The following is an 18926-nucleotide window of genomic DNA, read 5'->3' as shown; positions in this document are numbered from 1 at the left end:
CTTTGTGTTGTGCTGAATTCTGCTTCCCTGCCAGAATTCGCCTCACTTCGAGTACAATCGCATCACGTATGGGTGAATAAGCGCAACCGATTCCCGTAAAATTCCTTTAAAAATTGTATTTCTAATTTGGTCCCATTTTTTCCCCAAATTACACAATCCACACAGTAGGACTCCCCCTAGCGAGGAAAGCGCAGCGACTCTGTTCTGATACATCAGCTCACAGATGCCTTGTGCTGATCGACATCACTCTTTGGAGTGATGAGGGGAAAGAGCACCATCTACCCACCCAGAGACAGCAAGGCCAATTGTGCTTACTCAGGGCACATCCAACAGGATTAACTGTGGACGCAAGAGGAAGCTGTCTGAAAGGGATGTTCGGGTGCTAACCCAGATTTTATCCAAAAAATACAAAACCAGGGCTGCCCAAATCACGGCAGAATTCAATGTGCACCTCAACTCTCCTGTTTCCACCAGAACTGTCTGTCCAAAACCAGGTGTTTTAGTTTCATTGTCCATTGTGTGCTGGTAGAAATTTGGTCTGCAAAGACTAGGGTAATAAACATAAGCAATGCCCGAGACCCAGATATGACCAAACACAGAAAAAAAAAATACTAAAATACTAAAAATAATGTTCAATAGAAGGCAAGATGACCTGAAACGTTTGGTGATCAGCATGTGACGAAAGAGCCGTGGGGTTAAAGCCCTGATGGGTGTTTGGTGGAGTGTGCGGGGGGCTGAGCGTAGTCGTGATTTGCCTCCGAGAATCGCTCGTCATCCTCAGCCACTGCAGCATTACAGCTTAGAGCCGCATTTCATTTATTCTCTCTCTCTCTCTCTCTCTATCTCTCTCTCTCTCTCGTCTCCTGTTGCACTCTCGCTGCTGCGTGGGTGAGAGAAGGCGAGGCGAGGCAAAGCAAGGCTGTGATCGAGGGCAGGGCCGAAGCGAGAGAGTGAAAAGATGAAGAGAACAACAAAGAAAGGCAGAGCACAATGCAACAGAGTGAAAGAATGGCAGAAGGGAAAGGAGGACACTGTCGCTGTCAGAAAACCTTGTAACTTCATTTCCTCTTACCCTAAATAAAAACGGGTGCATATTTTCATTCCGCTCAGTCCAAGTTCCAGCACTTTTAAGCATTGTTTCAGCATTATTTTTGTTTTTTTTACAGGTGAACCTAATTTTTAACCTTTTCTTTGTCATCTGTACTTAGGTTTTTAGTAAGTAGGGAAAAAACGATTCTAATCGAAAATTGATTTTTTTGTGAAAAAATCAAAGATTATTAGGCCATAATCACCCAGAACTAGTTTAGGTTAATAGATAGTTGGATGGATAGATTTTGCCCAGTGTCTGACTGATACTGACTATCAGAGAGTAGGTGGTGTGAAGTTTAGTTATGAAAAATAGTAGGGGATGCACTAAAATTAAACTGAAAACGAACATGTATTTTTCAGATACTTTCATTTATTCTGCCATTTTTCTCCATTGCATTAACTGAACAGTCTAAATGCAGGCTATTATTTATTTATTTATTTTTTTCTGAAAAGCAATACAGCCAACCTAGTCATCCAGACTATGAAGGAACACATTAGGTATCATGTAGTAACTTAAAAGTGTTAAACTAACTAAAATACTGTGCCGTCAACTTGTTGTTTCTGAGGCTGGTAACTAAAAAAAAAACTGATCTTGTGCAACAGGGGGGGGGGGGTGTCCTCTGTGATTTTATTACCGTCCGGAACCACAATGTATGTGTTTTTCTCAGATGTCCTCTGAGAAAATATAAGGCTGATTATTTACTGTTTTACACTGGAATCTTTTCGTGGTCCTCCAGTAACTTTTGTCCTGTCCAGACGCACATCTCTGAGTTTCGTCACCTCACGTTTAATAAAACAGCTATTTGTCCACTGCCGCGCACTTTGGGTGCGCTTTTCCACAGAGATCCACGTAAACACAACAGCGAGTGGAAATGGAGGAGCTACTGAGCGCGATGTCACGTGACAGAGAAAGCCTTAAAAAACTCACTGGTCCTCATGTTTTTTCAATTGCATTCCGGATGCAGGAGTTTTATTACTTTATTACATCCCCCTGAGAAAATAATCCCGTCCAGATAGGGCGTTTTCAAGTCATATTTCTTGAATTAGTTGAGTAGTTTTTGCGGAACTTAATCTTTTGGGATAGAACATTACTCTTCACAAATTCACCGCTGATGCTCTCAAACATTTCATTTATACAGCAGCCATAGACCTGTATCTCTATTAATTTTGGTCCCTAGCCTGAGTTTTAGCATTGCGGCTAATCTGCACATCAATTTTAAGACTATTTAAGGGGGCATCAGAACTTAAGTTCATCAGTAGCTTTCAAAGTTCATTCCACTCAACTCCAATCAGCGTAGAGTGAATTACAGAGCTCAGAACTGCACTGGTCTTAATGGCCGCTGCGCTCTGACTCAAACACTCGTCATCCCGCGCTCTCCAATCTCTATTATATGTCTAAATTGCTCTTAATATAACTCTGTATATCAGACATGAAATCACACAGAGGGAGAAAGAGATGAAATTGCTGTGAGAGAATTTCCCCTCGCTGAAGATCAGATGCCCAGTGTAGCGTCGCGTTCGCTTGATGCCGGACTGCAGCTGCAGTAGAAGTGAATCACTGGGCTGCGTCAGATGTAAAAGCATGTGGTTATAATAATGGCTGTTGGGCATGACTGCGACGTGGCTCATAAGGAAGAGGTGGAGGGGGATAATGAAAGTGATGATAATCACACACTCTCACACATTACTGGAAAGAACATTCCACAAACGCAGAGAGAAGCGACAGCAGCGTAAAACACCACGTCGCATCCGCCCACTGATTCACAGGTCTGTCCCACAGTCGGCTCATCCACAATAAATAGGTCAGAAAGGGTTCTTTGGAGGAGAGGCATTCTTTCATTAGATAGTTCTCTGACATCAAAGTGAATTAGAAAAAATAATATTATCATTGAAATGTAACACGCCAGCACCAAACTGACGTAAAATACCAACGTTTATCTGTAAAGTGATGAAAACCCGATGTCTGGTAAACGTTATAATTTTATTGACCATACAGCATAAAGTTTTACTCTTGTTAGAAGCCGATATGTTTGTTGGTTTAAGTCACAATGCTAACTAACCAAAATCTAACATCTTTTAAACATCCCTATACTCCTGAAATTACCCTCCTGAAATTACGGACCCTACATTCCCTATACTATCCAATTCTACCCTATAAAACCCTCTACTAGCCTATACTACCATCAACAACTCTATACAACCCTACATTCCCTTTACTGTCCAATTCTAATCTATCCAACCCCATACAACCCTCTACTACCCTACAATCCTCTATTACTCTTTATGTCCTAAATAACCCTATACTCCAATTAGTGCTGGGCGATATAACGATATCGATTTGTTTCGCGATAATTTTTCCCTCGATGACGATGATAAGCCTGTGCAATAGAATTCGATAAACATTCATTTCCATTTCCGTCTAAGTGGCGCGGCAAACAACGAAAACACAACGTGTAATCAATCCAGAAGACGCTGGAGCAAATTAATAAATAGTTAAGAAAATTGTAATAGTTATTCTCATGCATGCAACAAAAAACCCTAAAGAATAGTGGAGTATGGCCCGACACACGCAAACAACCATAGTGTTTGGACTTTGGGAATAAACGGCCGCACTGTTCAGCACGTTTTAAATAAATTTTAAGTAAATTTTAAGCACTAAATGTAATTAATTCAATTTATATTAGGACCTCGGGGCAGGTGCTGCAAAAATGTGTATGTGGGGCGCGGATTAAAGGAAGAGGTTTTTTTGCGGAGCGGTAACAGGACAAAAACACCTTAAGAATGATGTCTAAATGACTTTCCTCTAATCTAATATAATTTAACATGGTTTAAGGATATAAAATAATTTCTAAACAAACGAACTTTTTAATATTGAGCTTATGGCCCAAGTGCAAAAACACAAAATCATTTATCATTTAGATTATCTGCCTGAACGCGAGCCCGAACCCGAGCTTGAACGCCAGCCTGACTCAGGCGCTGCATGAACTCGGGCCGGTCGAGAACACCGCTTTCCTCTCAGATTAGGCGGAAGAAAATGGTCTTTTTTTTAATGTAACAAATCACACTGTGATTTTTGTGATATTTCCCCAATTACAGCTCAGCTGCGCGTTTAAAGCTCAACGCATGAATTAATCGGTGCGCTGTGCGCCGCGCGTGCTCGCGGGGGATTTGACGCGTCTGTCAAGCAAGTTAATGGACCGTTTTGGGGCAGAGATTAAGAAGTACAGCAGGTACATCTCAGATTTGTAGTTTAATGCTCTACTAAATTACTGGCTTTAAAACTGGCTCATGATATGGTCGGTTCTGGCTGGATTTTTTCCTGCCTACAGGCTGCATTTGACGGAAAGCAGCTCCTCAGTCAGACAACAGTGTCAGCATACAAATCGTGTGCGTTTCCTACAGGACAAACCATTTAAAAGTGCAGATAAACTCATTAAAAAATCACACAGTGTCTGTCTGGCTTAAAATACTTTTAATAAGGTACAGCTTTTAAATTAATAAATCAACATTCATTAAAAATCCGTGAGAAGTTCTGTATGCTAAATGACAAGCTAAGCTAATAAGCTAATAACATTTAATAATAACAGAAAAATAGATATGAATTTGGAAAATAACCAACTAAAGTGAGCTCAAAATACAATAATAAATATAATCTAACGAATTTCAAAATATAAATTAGAAATATTGAACTTCAATATTAAATTCAACTTCAACTACAAAAAACGCAAGGACCGATAGAACATAACGAACAGAAAAAAATAAATTTGAAATTGGAAAAAAAGTTCAAAATGCTAAAAGAAATAAAACCTAACGAATTTCAGAATATAAAATCTAAATATTGCACTGCAGCAGTACAAAAGCCTAAGTGCTTAAACAAACAAACCAAAAAACAGCCTATCACAAATCATTTTTTGAGCCCGACCCAGCTGAGGAAAAGGTGGGAAATCTTTTTTTTTCCGGCTGGGTCTTGGAAAACTTTGTGGTGAATTAAAGGGGCCGAGTTGCAATTTTTGTTTTACTTTAATCAGTTTTTAATCCGTCTTTTTAAAAACAAATATTCCAATATTGGCTGCCAATCAGTGCCCAATATTCTGAGCTCAAAAAACGCTATTCGGGCCAGCCCTACTAATCTAATATAATTTAACATGGTTTAAGAATATAAAATAATTTCTAAACAAACGAAATATTTAATATTGAGCTTATAGCCCAAGTTTTTTTTTCAGTCATGGAAAATTGGAAAAAATTGGAAAAAAGCCCGAGTTCATGCAGCGCCTGAGTCAGGCTGACGTTCAAGCTCGGGTTCTGGCTCGCGTTCATGATTAATTTGTTTTTTTTAAAAACTAATATTGGAATATTCGCTACCAATTACTGCCAAATATCCGGAGCTCAAAAAATGCTATTCGGGCCAGCCCTAATAATTATGGAGATACAGAAAAAAATATTGTGATAAAACTTCCATCACTCCCTTATTCTCTCACTAATAAAAACAAACCTTTAAGTGTGACACAAAGTGATTTGATTTATATCGTGATACATATCGATATCGACTGATATGGAAAACTATATCGTGATAAGATTTTTTCCCATATCGCCCAGCTCTAACTCCAATACTACCCTACATTGCCTATACCATCTGTTTCTACCCTATACCACCTTATACAACCCTTTACTGAACCCCCTATTCTTCTATACAACTAATTTTATCCTAAAATCCACTATGCTACTGTATAATAGCCTATGTCCTATACTACCCTATACTCTATTTACTATCCTACATTCCCCCATACTACCCTTTTCTATCCTATATATCCTCTACTGCCCTACACTCCCTGTACTATCCTACATTCCCCCATATTATTATTTACTATTATAGCTCTGGAAAAAAAATAAGAGACCACTTAAAATTTATGAGTTTCTTTGATTTTACCAAATTAAAAACCTCTAGAATATAATCAAGAGGAAGATGTATGATCACAAGCCATCAAACCAAACTGAACTGCTTACATTTTTGCACCAGGAGTAAAGGCATAAAGTTGCATAGAATATGTGATTAAAAAACAAGGTTATTCCACCAAATATTGATTTCTGAACTCTTAAATCTTTAAGAATATGAACTTGTTTTATTTGCATTATTTGAGTATTTTTTGTTATTTCAGCCATTTCTCATTTTCTGCAAATGAATGCTCTAAAGGACAATATTTTTATTTGGAGTTTGGGGGACACAAACGTTGTCTGTAGTTTATAGAATAAAACAACAATGTTCATTTTACTCAATCATAGCAAAATCAGAGAAACTGATTCAGAAACTGAAATGGTCTCATATTTTTTTTCCAGAGTTGGATATATGTAGTGTAGTACCTATACTACTATATGTCCTCAGACACTCCCTATACTACCCTGTACTATATATACTTCCCTAAACCCCTTATACTTCCATACTACCGATTTTATCAAATAATCTTCTATACTACTGTATACTATTCTATGTCCTTTACTATCCTATACTATCCTATATTTCCCAATACTAGCATTTACAATCCTATATGTCCTATACTACCCTACACTCAATGTACTATCCTACATTTTCCTATACTACCCTATATGTCCTACAATACCCTATACTCCTCATTCTAACCTTTACTAACCTTTGTCCTATACTCCCTATTCTATCACATACTACTCTATACTACCCCTATACTGCCATATACTATCCTATACTACCCTACACTCACTGTACTATCCTACATTTCCCTATACTACCCTTTACTGTCCAATATGTCCTATAATATCCTATACTCCCTATTCTAACCTTCACTAACCTTTGTCCTATACTCCCTATTCTATCACATACTACTCTATACTACCCCCTGCCCTATACTATCCTATACATCCTATACTACCCTACACTCACTGTACTATACTACCCTTTACTATCCTATATGTCCTATACTACCCTATAATCCCTATTCTAGCCTTTACTAATCTATGTCCTATACTCCCTATTCTATCACATACTACTCTATACTACCCTTTGCTACGCTATACTCCCTATGCTACATATACTGACATCTGCAGTCTGAATTAATTTACTGACCAACACTGAGCTTAATAACGTACTGCACTAATATCCAGACCCTCCTTCTCATTATAGTCAGACTCACTGCACTTCACTGATTAGAACTATTAGCGTGACTGAGACACTTCCTGATCTTCCTCTTGGCTGAGGATACTGGTCTGGACCTCAGAGGGCAGAGGATACTCACTGTAGTGGTTCCGCCTCCTGACCACACATTTCCCTTTCTTGTTCTCCACGAGCGGAGCCAGGCAGGGGCCACAGTGGGACGAACCGGGCTGGCAGAAGTGGCGGCCTTCTCGGGCACAGTCCAGACTGCGGGGACACTGGCCTATGGCTGGAAAAAACACACAGGAACACAGATACATGTCAGTCAGAGAGATCTTGTTGGTCAGAGTGTTGGCAATCTGCTTATAGCCTAGGCCATCTTTATGTAGAGCAACATTTATTTTTCTCAGACCTATACTATAGACCTTAGAGAGTTCTTTGCCATGAGATGCCATACTGAACTTTCAGTGACCAGAATAAAAGAGTTTAAGAGCAACAACACCAAATATAGCCATTCATACCTGATACCTTGTAACACTAGTGAGTCACATGACTCTAGGGAGGAAAAATGGCTAACTGGGCACTCACTATTTGAGTGTTCTCACATTTGTTGCCAGCAGTTTAGACATTAATGACTCTGTTGAGTTATTTTGAGGCCACAGCAAATTCACACTGTTATAAAAACTGCACACTGGTTACCGTATTTTTCGCACTATAAGGCGCACTTAAAATTCTTTAATTTCCCAAATATCATCAGCGCGACTTACAATCCAGTGCACCTTATGTATGAATTTTACCAGTCAAGTATTAAGGAGCAGTAAAGCTGTACTCCGCTGAAGTACAGCATTATACAGGAGTTTCAGTGAAGTTTCTCCAGCACCAAGGCTGGAGCAGTATTAACATTAGCTGTTAACCTTTGTCCTAGATCTTTTGCTGTTCAGAGGTGAGTATATTGGACTGAAGTCTGCGTGTTTACCATGTTAAAACAAGCTACATGGGACGAAACGCTAGCTGATAGCGCCCTGACTTACCAGAACACTCAGCATCGGTTGGCCTTTACTAGCGCTAAGTGCTGCTAACCGTGCTAAAATACTGGAAATCTAAGCTTTAGAATTACAGTTTTGTTTACTTAGGTGCCCCCAGTGGTGAGACAATAGATGTTTATTGATAGTGTGCCTTATAATCTGTAAAATACGGTCCTTTACATTGTATCAAAGGGTCATATCTTCAAAGTTTCCCATTAAAATATATAATACATATAATATTTACAAAAATGTGTGGGGTGTACTCAGCTTAGTAAGATTCTGTATATATAAGTATATAAGCCATCATTACACTCCCACATATAAAATTTCATTCATTTATTCATTTGTTCCCAGAAACCACACCAATACAGGCAGCCAGGATGTAATGTACTATTTCTGTACGCCCCACTTTACAGTAAATCTACTCCAACCTCAGTCACCACGACCTGGAATCTTCACAAGCAGCAAAGCCCCGGGGAGCAGCTCATGATGCAGCAATTTAGCTCGATAATGTCGGACAAAGCGGATGATTAATAATGATATTTTCCAAACATGTATAACACACAAACAGGCAGCGTTTAAACCAGGCTGACTGCGCAGGTTTAAATGCCTGGCAGGTAAAATACTGCAGACGCGCGGTTATTTAAAGTAAGGTCACGTTTTGGACCCGGCGCAACGCCTGCGCAGATGGAGCTGCTGAAAACAGCAGTGATGGAGAACAGTAATTAAAGTGGTACACACGGTAATACACACAGTTTACCGGCCCCGGCGTTTACTGTGTTTTAAATAAACATGCTCATGTTTGTTTTGCTGTGTGGAACTCAAATGTCACTGGTTCACAGATAATCACATGGTTGCTCGGATCGCATGACTGAATATAACAGCAGAACAGATTCCTGTTTTTTAACATAGCTTGGAATAGGTTCACATTATCAGACTGAAAAAACTCAAACTCAAATCAGATTTTTTTGGCCTTATTGCGACACAAATCTGATTTTTTCAGCGCTGTGTGGACATATCAGATAAAATCTGAAAATATTCCTAATAAATCCAGATTTAAGTAAAAAAGTACAAAAAGAATTATAAGTATAAAATCATTGAAACAGTTCAAATTAAGAGAACAACTGTTAACATTGAAAATATAAAGTGCATTAAAAAGAAAAAAAAAACAAATATTTAGGAAATTGAATACAAAAGTGCAGAGAAATAAAGTGCTTTAGTTAAAAGCACGACAAAAGAGTATAGTTTTTATCAAGGATTTGAACAATTCTACATTTGTGGCATTTCTAAGACTTTTTCTTTTAGTCTGTTCCAGTTATACACAGCATAATAACTAAAAGCTGCTTCTCCATCTTAAGACTGGACTTTGGGTTCAACTAACTGACCCGAGTCCATGGATCTAAGAGATCTTTTGGGTCTATGTTCTCTAAACATATATGCAATACATAGAGGGAATCATATTGTGGCCATGAGATGGAATTTAGCCAGCACTGGCAATGTGGCAAAGCCTGAGTCCTCTGTCTCCTTTAGCACTTGAAATTTAAGGAAAATGTTTGGAAGCTTGATTTTTTTAGTTAGATTTCTTGTTTCTCCTCCGTTTTTGTGCAACTTTAACAGAATTTTAGAAAAATATATATATGGATGTCACTAAAGAGAAACCCTTAAGAAAGTGTTTTTTTTTAATTTGTAAGAAAACAATAGTTAAGATTTAAATGTCATGTTATGTAAATTGTTGTTTTATTCTATAAACAACTGACAACATTTCTCCCAAATTCCAAATACAAATATTGTCATTTAGAGAATTTATTTGCAGAATGAAAAGAAAACAAGTTCATATTCATAAGGTTTTAAGAGTTCAGAAATCAATATTTGGTGGAATAACCATGTTTTTTAATCACAGTTTTCATGCATCTTGGCATGTTCTCCTCCACCAGTCTTACACACTGCTTTTGGATAACTTTATGCCTTTAATCCTGGTGCAAAAATTCAAGCAGTTCAGTTTGGTTTGATGGCTTGTGATCATCAATCTTTCTCTTGATTATTTTCCAGAGCTTTTCAATTTGGTACAATTAATTTTTTTTTTTTTAACATTTTTTAAAAAGGTTATCTCTTATTTTTTCTCAGAGCTGTATTTCACAGAATCATTTCTTTTGTAAATCTGACTCGAGGACCAATTTCCATGGATGACAACTGCAAGGAACCTGACTAATTTATGTACTTAGGTTATTAAATAAATATGTAATTATTACTGATAGTAATAATAATAATAATAATAATAATAATAATATATCATCAATAATACCTGTTGAAACAGTGTTCTCAGCTATACCCAATAAAAGTATATAAAAGTATAACTAAGCATTGAGTCATTATTATTGCACTGTAATCCAGGGTCATTTCCTCGGTTCCACTATGCTTTCCTTCTCTGTAACATGGTTCTGAAGGTCACACCAGTCACTCAGCAGCATTAGCTGCCTGCTCCCGTAGTTCACTGCTGCCACTGCTGCCGCCGCTGCTGCTGTTTTGGCGAGGAGGCTGGCCCCGGCTGTCAGCAGTGATCTATGGTAGTGGGGCAGTGATGTCGCTTTTCGCGCCGGTCAGAGATGTGGGTCAGCAGGTGGGAGCGCAGATAAGACAGCGGGATGGTGTGAAACAAACAACCCCGCCACCAAATATCACGCCGCAACGCGCTAACGCCACGCGGCTAGCTGGCGGCGCCGCGCTGCGCAGTGTGGGTGGAGGAGATATGACCACAGCCAGCTGGTGTGTTCGCTCCTCTCGCGCTGGCTGCGGTGCGCTAATGCGATTCTTACACGTCTGCGCAGAGCAGACGCCTAACAGAGGCCTGTCAAACTGCAGCTTATGCTGATGAGAGCGCAGGCGTGAGGAAAAGGTCACGCGAGCAGGTGGCCCCGCGTGTGCTGGAGCAGAGACAGCAGAGGGATACAGATAATAAGCATTGGCTAAGCTAACGGTTTTAACCCTCGACCTGCACCTAGCAGCTTCTGAAACCTTGGCCGGTTTAAAACTGACATCCTTTTTAATTACTGGGTGCTATTTACAAAGACAAAAGTCATGGGATGTAAGAGTAGTACGTAAATAAACTGATAATAAACAGATAACTCAGGGGACGGCTTGGGAATTCCCACATCTGTATAAGTTAGGCCTGATTTAACAACCCTCGATCCACACAGTTATAAATTATATATAAAACAATACAAGGTACTGTAATTAGTAGTAGTAATTAGCAAACATAGAGATTCAAGCATTTTGTGTGGCAAAGATGATATATGAAGCTATGCTGAGGTAAGTTTATGATTAGAATAGCACTGTTGAGGCATCGAAATGTGTGACTGCAATAGCACTGCTGAGGTAAAAGTATGATTAAAATTGCTCTGTTTAAGTACAATTGTGATTAAAAGTAGATTCCAGCAGCTAGCTACATGTGTGACTGGTGAAGTAAACCTATGATTAGAATAGCACTGCTGAGGTAAATGTATGATTTGAATAGTTCTGCTGAGGCAAATGTATGACTGGAATAGCAATGCTGAGGTAAATATATGATTGGAATAGCACTGCTGAGGTAAATGAATGATTAGAGTAGTTCTGCTGAGGTACATGTATGATTGGAATAGCACTGCTGAGATAAATGTATAATTAGAAAATATATCACTATAAATAGTAAATATATCAATAGAAAAGCACTCTGCTGAGGGAAACTTATGATTAGAAATTAAATTAACTAAGTTAAATTAGTTAAATTTGTTGGTATGTCTGCTGGGATAAAACAATCAATAAATAAAATGTATTCTATATAATTTATGCAATGGTAAAACAGTGGTTTTACTGGAAAAAAAAAAACCCTGTATAAAATGTGCATGTTATTCTGTGCATGTTGGTCTTGTTTGGTCAAATGTTTTATTTTGTCCAGTTTGGGTTTTAACCAAAATTTTAAATTTAGTGCATCTGTATACCATATATGGACATTGTAGTTTCATGTCCATATATGGACTGTAATAACTACACCATATACTTTACTAAAAATATACTTCAAAACACCCTTATACGCATAATAATTTTTTCACAGCATAGACTCCACAACAACCCTTTAAAACAAATGACTGTGGGAACAGTGATATTATAGTCTGCTGCTATTCAGAAATGCCTGGAGGTGTCACTCAGTTCTGGTGGCTCTGGCTGCCACTAATTCGGCTGGTGTGTCAGAACCAGAGGGAAAATAATCATAAGCATTACCAGTTAAGTTATCAATATTAACCCTTTACTGGCAGCTGCGAGCGGCTCGCATCTTCGGAAACCTTGGCTGCAGTTGCCATAACGACTGCCATGGCAACGCGGCTCCCGTGACATCATCAGGTGTGAGTCACCAGGGTGCAGCATCTGACTGAAGGGGCGAAGAGGAGGGTGTCTTTGGGACAAACTGTCTTAAAGCATGTGAGAAAAGACACTGAAAGAGGACGGATTTCGCTAATGTACGAGAAAAAAAGTTATTTTCGTCTCACAGGTCAACTAGATATTTTAAATGCAATCTACTGGATAAAAAAACAGGTATCTCTATTTTTGTTACATAATTTTATCATGGCTTTGATTCTTTACATTGTTTCAAAATTTCAAAATGAACAAACCAACTCGAACAAATGCTCCAAAATGACTCTAATCACAAATACTAAAATACTAAAAGCTAGCCAGTATTGTGTCTCATGACTTTTGGCGTGCCCCAGGAAAGCCGAAATACACTGCACTAACCTGTGGGATATGTGTGTGGGGCTTTCTGCATTGAATAACGATGTGGATTAGCAATTTCTGCCGAAGTTTGCTTGTTTCTACACATGGACAATTCAAAGCAGAAGCTGCCGGTCATGATCATTACCACATAACCACTGCACTACTGTCCACATTGATAATTACGCATTCTTTAAATATTGACGCTGTCTAATAAAAAAACAAGCATCTCCTAAACAGCAACTTTACAGGAGAAAGAAAAAACCTCGTAAACTTTCAATGAAAGTCAATGTAAAAAAAAAAAATATTTCAGGTAATTTTGAAGTATTTCTATTGGTCCGTTCATCAAGGAATTTTGGCATAGTGTAAGGGACAGTTTGTCTTTACAAATTATTTAGTAAACTAAAAATCAACAAAAATGGAGATACTCATGCACAGTTAATTATGTTGCCTTGCCAAAAGGATGCTCAAAAGTGATGGTTCAACTTCACTAACAACACCTCACATCTTATACACACTGAAAAAAAAAGATTTTTTTTAAGTTTCACAACTTTCTGCATTTGCTTTTTTTTAAGTAAATTTAATTTCAGATAAATTGAAGTAACTTTAACTTGGTTTCAAGACTTAAATGTTACATAGAGTAATGTTACATAGAATAAGTGAACTGAACTTCAGTCAATCCTTTCTTTTAGTAAACTTTACTTCATTTCTGCATTAGGTACAAAATTACCTAATTACAATTACTTAATTCATACAATATTACTCAAATAATTTATGATGCATAATATATTAAAATTCCTGAAATTTAAATATTTTTCGTTAAAACACACATTAAAATTTTTACATAATCTCAAATAATTATTTTGTAAAACAGACAAAGTCTCACTGTCTCAACACATAGATGGCATGTAATACACTCTTTTTAATATACTATATCCATGTGTTGAGACAGTGTAATATGTGTGTTTTAGCTAAAAATATTTAAATTTCAGGAATTATAATATATTATGTATCATTAATAATTTGAGTAATATTGTATAAATTAAGTAAATTTAATTAGGTAATATTGTATGCAGAAATTAAGTAAAGTTTACTAAAAGAAAGGATTGACTGAAGTTCAGTTCACCTATTTACTCTATGTAACATTTAAGTCTTGAAACTGAGTTGAAGTTGCATAAATTTATCTGAAATTAAATTTACTTAAAAAAAAGCAAATGCAGAAAGTTGTGAATTTTTTTTAAAAAGTAAATGTTTTTCACCATTTTTTTCAGTGCAGGTAAAAGTGTTCCCAAGCCATCTCCTAAAGATAACACTTCATGATCAATACACATACTGCTGTCCCATGACTTTTGGCACATCAGTCTAGTTTGCAAGACGTACAGGACAGCTGGTGTGACACGACAACAACAACATATTCGCATAATTTACATTATTATACAAGCGAGATAATGAGGAGCGCTTTTCAAAACACTATGAATCATATATCACGCCCACTCATACATTAGTAGACGTGAGTTCAAACCAGTTCAAACAGCACTGTGCCCACCGAAATGTGCAAAATGTACATTTCCCAAGCTCAGCCAACCCACAGCGAGGTAATACCTGAGCAAAAACTGATAAAATACATTGATAAAACTAGGAATGAATTAATATAATCTAAATTAGGGCTAGGAAATTAATGGAAAATTAATCAAAACTGAAAATTCATAACTTCTAGACATATTAATTTATCCCATATTGGATATAAAAATTACAATATGTCTTTTAGATTTTATATATGCTTACAGTATTGCAATATATCTCAATATAATGTAACCCCAGTATCACGACTGTATCATATGGCCAGTTTCTTGTCAACACACAACCCTAAGGGCAACATGATAATATAATAGTGATCAATTATTTATTACAATATATAATATAATATTCTCAGTATTTAACTATATTGTGTAATTTCTCTGGAAGAAATTAAGAGACCACTTCAGTTTCTGAATCAGTTTCTCTGATTTTATAGGTTCATGTTTGAGTAAAATGAACATTGTTGTTTTATTCTATAAACTACAGACAAAATTTCTCCCAAATTCCAAATAAAAAAATTGTAAGAGATTTCAGACCTCAAATAACGCAAAGAAAACAAGTTCATATTCATAAAGTTTTAAGGGTTCAGAAAACAATATTTGGTGGAATAACCCTGTTTTTTAATCACAGTTTTCATGCATCTTGGCATCATGTTCTCCTCCACCAGTCTTACACACTGATTTTGGGTAACTTTATGCCTTTACTCCTGTTGCAAAAATCCAAGCAATTCAGCTTGGTTTGATGGCTTGTGTACAGAGACAGATACTCTAGTGTCATCATGCTTTATCTCGCTCTATGTGCACGACTCTCTTGGCCCAGGCCAGAGTGGAGTTTGGACAGAGTTGAGTGAGTGTGTGTGTGTGAGTGTGTGTGTGTGTGTGTGTGTGTGTCTGGCCCTGGTTCAGCTCAGGCTCAAGGTGACTCGGACTTGCTAACTTGGCGAAGAGCAGGAATCACAGCAGGCGCATTATCCAAGGCCATCAAGCCAACCGGCTTCCAGCACTGAAGAGCCATGAGCTGCAGCTTTCTAATACAGCAGCTTTCTAATACAGCAGCTTTCTAATAAAGCAGCAGCTTTCTAATAAAGCAGCTTTCAAACAAAGCAGCTTTCTAATAAAGCAAGGCCAGTACAGCTGCACGATATTCATATAGAATACTGTCTATATGCTGGACTAGAGCATCTGCTAAAACTTTAAACTATTTAGGAGAAAACTACAATAATCTGCTGTCCTAAATCCTTTTTTTAAATGTATTTCATCTACAGAACAGTGCATTTTTTATATTTCCACATCATTTAAAGTGTCAGTCTGTCAGTCTTTGGAGATTCAGGGATTTAGAGACCTCTCTGGTGAGAATGTGTAATTGCACAGAGCATGTAGTAGAATACCTTTACAAAAGGTACTCAAAGGTTTTTAAGTATCAAACTCTTGGTTTTATTCATTCTGTTCATTTATGAAATCCTGTCTTAATGAGAGCAATTATATCCAGCAAACCTAGCATACGCCTCTTTTCTGTGATAAGAATACTAGTGCATCGCAAAAAAATTGAATATCATTGAAAAACTCATATATATGTATATATATATATATATATGCTTATGCTTACTAACTTTTTTGGAGATGCGGATTTCATTTTCCAGCAGGACTTGGCACACTGCCCACACTGCCAAAAGTACCAATTGGTCTTATATAATATTCTAATTTTCTGAGACACTCATTTTTGGGTTTTCGTTGGCTGTAAGCCATAATCATTATTAACAATAAAACAAATAAATGCTTAAAATAGATCACTCTGTGTGTTTAATACATCTGTATAATATATGAGTTTTACATTTTGAATTGAATTACTGAAATAAAGTAACTTTTCTTAATGCACTAGCACGTTAGACATTGCAGGGATGGTCATGTCAGGTCACTGATACCAGCAATTAAAATTTATGGTATTTTGTCTTTAAAATAGAAGCTGAACAAAAGCAGCGAAACATAAAGAGCTGAAAACAGCAGCTGAACAAAAGCGGTGGAACAAAAGCAGCAGAATAAAAGCGACAGACGTTCCAAAACAAACGTGGAGTCAGACCTGGATGGGTGTCTACAGTCAACACCTCTGGAAACCACACTGGAAGAGGGGGTAAAAGAACTGAAAGAGGGGGGGGGGGGACACAGGAGACACAGAAACAGGAGGGTGAAAACATATGGAAGGTCAGGAATAGTTTATACCAGAAGTATAAACTGTTAGGACATATTTACTGGACATACAATAACATGCATTCAAAATCATGGGACACAGAATGCATTACAACCTATGGTTTTCAGGACAGTGAGTGAAGTGGGGGGTAATGATCGTGACTGGCAGCATCTGGCCAGAATTGTCCATGCATACAGACAAGCTACTGTGGCAGAAGTCTAAATACCACATTCATATTCCATACAAATCAGTGCAAGTGATACTAGTCTCATATCCCATGACATTTGGCATATGTACACCCCAAAAAATAGAGGTGATTCCTGATCATCCAACATTCTGACCTCACATTTGCTCTTTTCATTGAATGCAATCAGATCCTCACAGCAATGCTTCAAAACCTAGTAGAAAGTCCCTCCTGGACAGTAGAGATAGCTGTATCAGTTAGCATTGTAGCTTTAACATGGTGGTGCCCTGCTGTGTAGTATTGGAAACAACCTTGCTGAGGCCGTTGGTTAACGTCACCACCCGCCAACTATCAGCAAGTAATCCAGCTCAGAAAGACAGTTAACACTGCAGCTGACCTGCTCCAACCCTGACGAGGCCAGCTGTTGAATCGGTTAGCGTTGTGCCTGTAGCTCTGGCGAGTGCAACTGTTAGCATCATGGCTAACCCACCAAAACCATGCTGAGACCTGCTGCTGCGTCTCTGATAGTATCGTGGCTATCATTCTGACAAGCCATGCTCTTCGCACTGCGTTTAACCTGCTATTTAAAGTAAAGAGTTCGATTCTCTGCCCGAACCCGAGCCCGAGACCAACCTGATGCCCGACCCGAACTCGGGCTGAGATTGCCCACCACTTTTCTTGAGCTGGGTCGGGTCAAGCTCAAGAAAATGATCGGTGACGTAGGCGTCTGTTTTTTTTATGCTATTTTTATTTTATATAGAACTATGCTGTGTTAATCACAATATAGCAAAGTAACAAATCAAACTGTGTTTAAAAAAAAAGTTGCGCAATTAAAATGTTATATTCACGCAGCTCTGGCCTGTGCACTGCGCACACGTGAGCTCCTACACAAATGTCTGTTTGTTCCGAAAGTGTTTTATATCCGTAAACTTTGTTAATTATATGAGAACACAAGAAAGTCACTGTAAATTATGTTATTGTTGTTGGTCTTTTTCAGTTTATTGATTGTGCAATGCATAGCCTTATTGCTGTTTTTTGTGTGTTTTTGTGCTTAGGCTATGAGCACAATATAAAAAGTTAGTTTGTTTAGAAAGTATTTTATATTCTTAAACCATGTTAAATTATAGTAGATTAGAGGACAGTCATTTCGACATCATTCTCGTAGCCTAATTTACCGATGCTTAGGCATGTGAATTATTGTTCGCATAGTTTGTGTTTTAATCTTTCAGAGATCTGTTCTCAGTAAACAATTTTCTTAAATAATAAGTCAATGCTTCTTCAGTGTTGCAATGTTAAGTGACATCATTCATTTTTTTTTTAAATGCTCAGTTTTAACGTTCTACTTACAAAAAAAAATGTTGGGTTAAATCAGGCTCGGGCTCATGAGGACAGTTTATGGGGCGGATCGGGTGGGGCTCGGGTGGGTTGGATTTTTTGGGTCCATAAATTGTGCTCAATGCATCTCGACTAAAACCCTTGATACATTTGTAAGAAAGACAGAAAAGAGCTGTAAATGGAAGACAGTGATGGCCAGGTACTGTTTGTCCTCAGCTATCAGATGTCATGAGCCATTTCTAGGCTGCACACTTCCCCTGCTTCCTCTATTAATACACTTCCTCTGGTGTTCAGTGCCGCAGAATAACAGAGCCTCGGTTAGTGGAGCAGTGGTGCGAGGCGTGCCATTTCACATGAGCCGAGATGTGATGTCACTTCGACGCTGAGCGTGACCGAGTGTGAGGAGCAGGTTTCAGGCTCTGGAGAACAGGGACAGGAGCCGGGAACGACAGACAGGATGCTGTGACCGTCCCCTTTCTCCTTTCTTTCTTCTTTTCTCCTCCAGTTCTCCTCCACTCCTTCACTCTCCTCCATCCTGCCCATGGGAACCTGCTCGCATTCCCCTCAATTAACAGTCGCCTAGCAACTCGTTCATCTGTGAGTGAGGGAAGATGAGTGAGATCCAGCAGAGGTCTTCTCTAAGACCTACTTTCTGCATTATATCAACCCC

At 38.1% G+C, this 18926-nt stretch overlaps 2 protein-coding genes across 3 annotated transcripts in view; one reads left to right on the top strand and one right to left on the bottom strand.

Annotated features, from left to right (window-relative positions):
- The window catches only part of LOC111191728 (alpha-1-antitrypsin 1-2), a 313064-nt gene that overhangs the window by 41203 nt on the left and 252935 nt on the right, over positions 1–18926 (top strand). The gene's annotated exons all lie outside the window — the stretch shown is intronic.
- npdc1b (neural proliferation, differentiation and control, 1b) overlaps positions 1–18926 on the bottom strand; it is a 65078-nt gene that overhangs the window by 21360 nt on the left and 24792 nt on the right. The window contains exon 2 of the mRNA XM_022667561.2: positions 7353–7499. Coding sequence (XP_022523282.1) covers positions 7353–7499 — 147 coding nt within the window. The remainder of the gene's footprint in view (positions 1–7352; positions 7500–18926) is intronic.

The sequence above is a fragment of the Astyanax mexicanus genome, chromosome 22, assembly GCF_023375975.1.
Source record: "Astyanax mexicanus isolate ESR-SI-001 chromosome 22, AstMex3_surface, whole genome shotgun sequence".
Classification (NCBI taxonomy): Eukaryota; Metazoa; Chordata; class Actinopteri; order Characiformes; family Acestrorhamphidae; genus Astyanax; species Astyanax mexicanus.
This window is presented reverse-complemented; position numbering and strand designations above follow the sequence as displayed.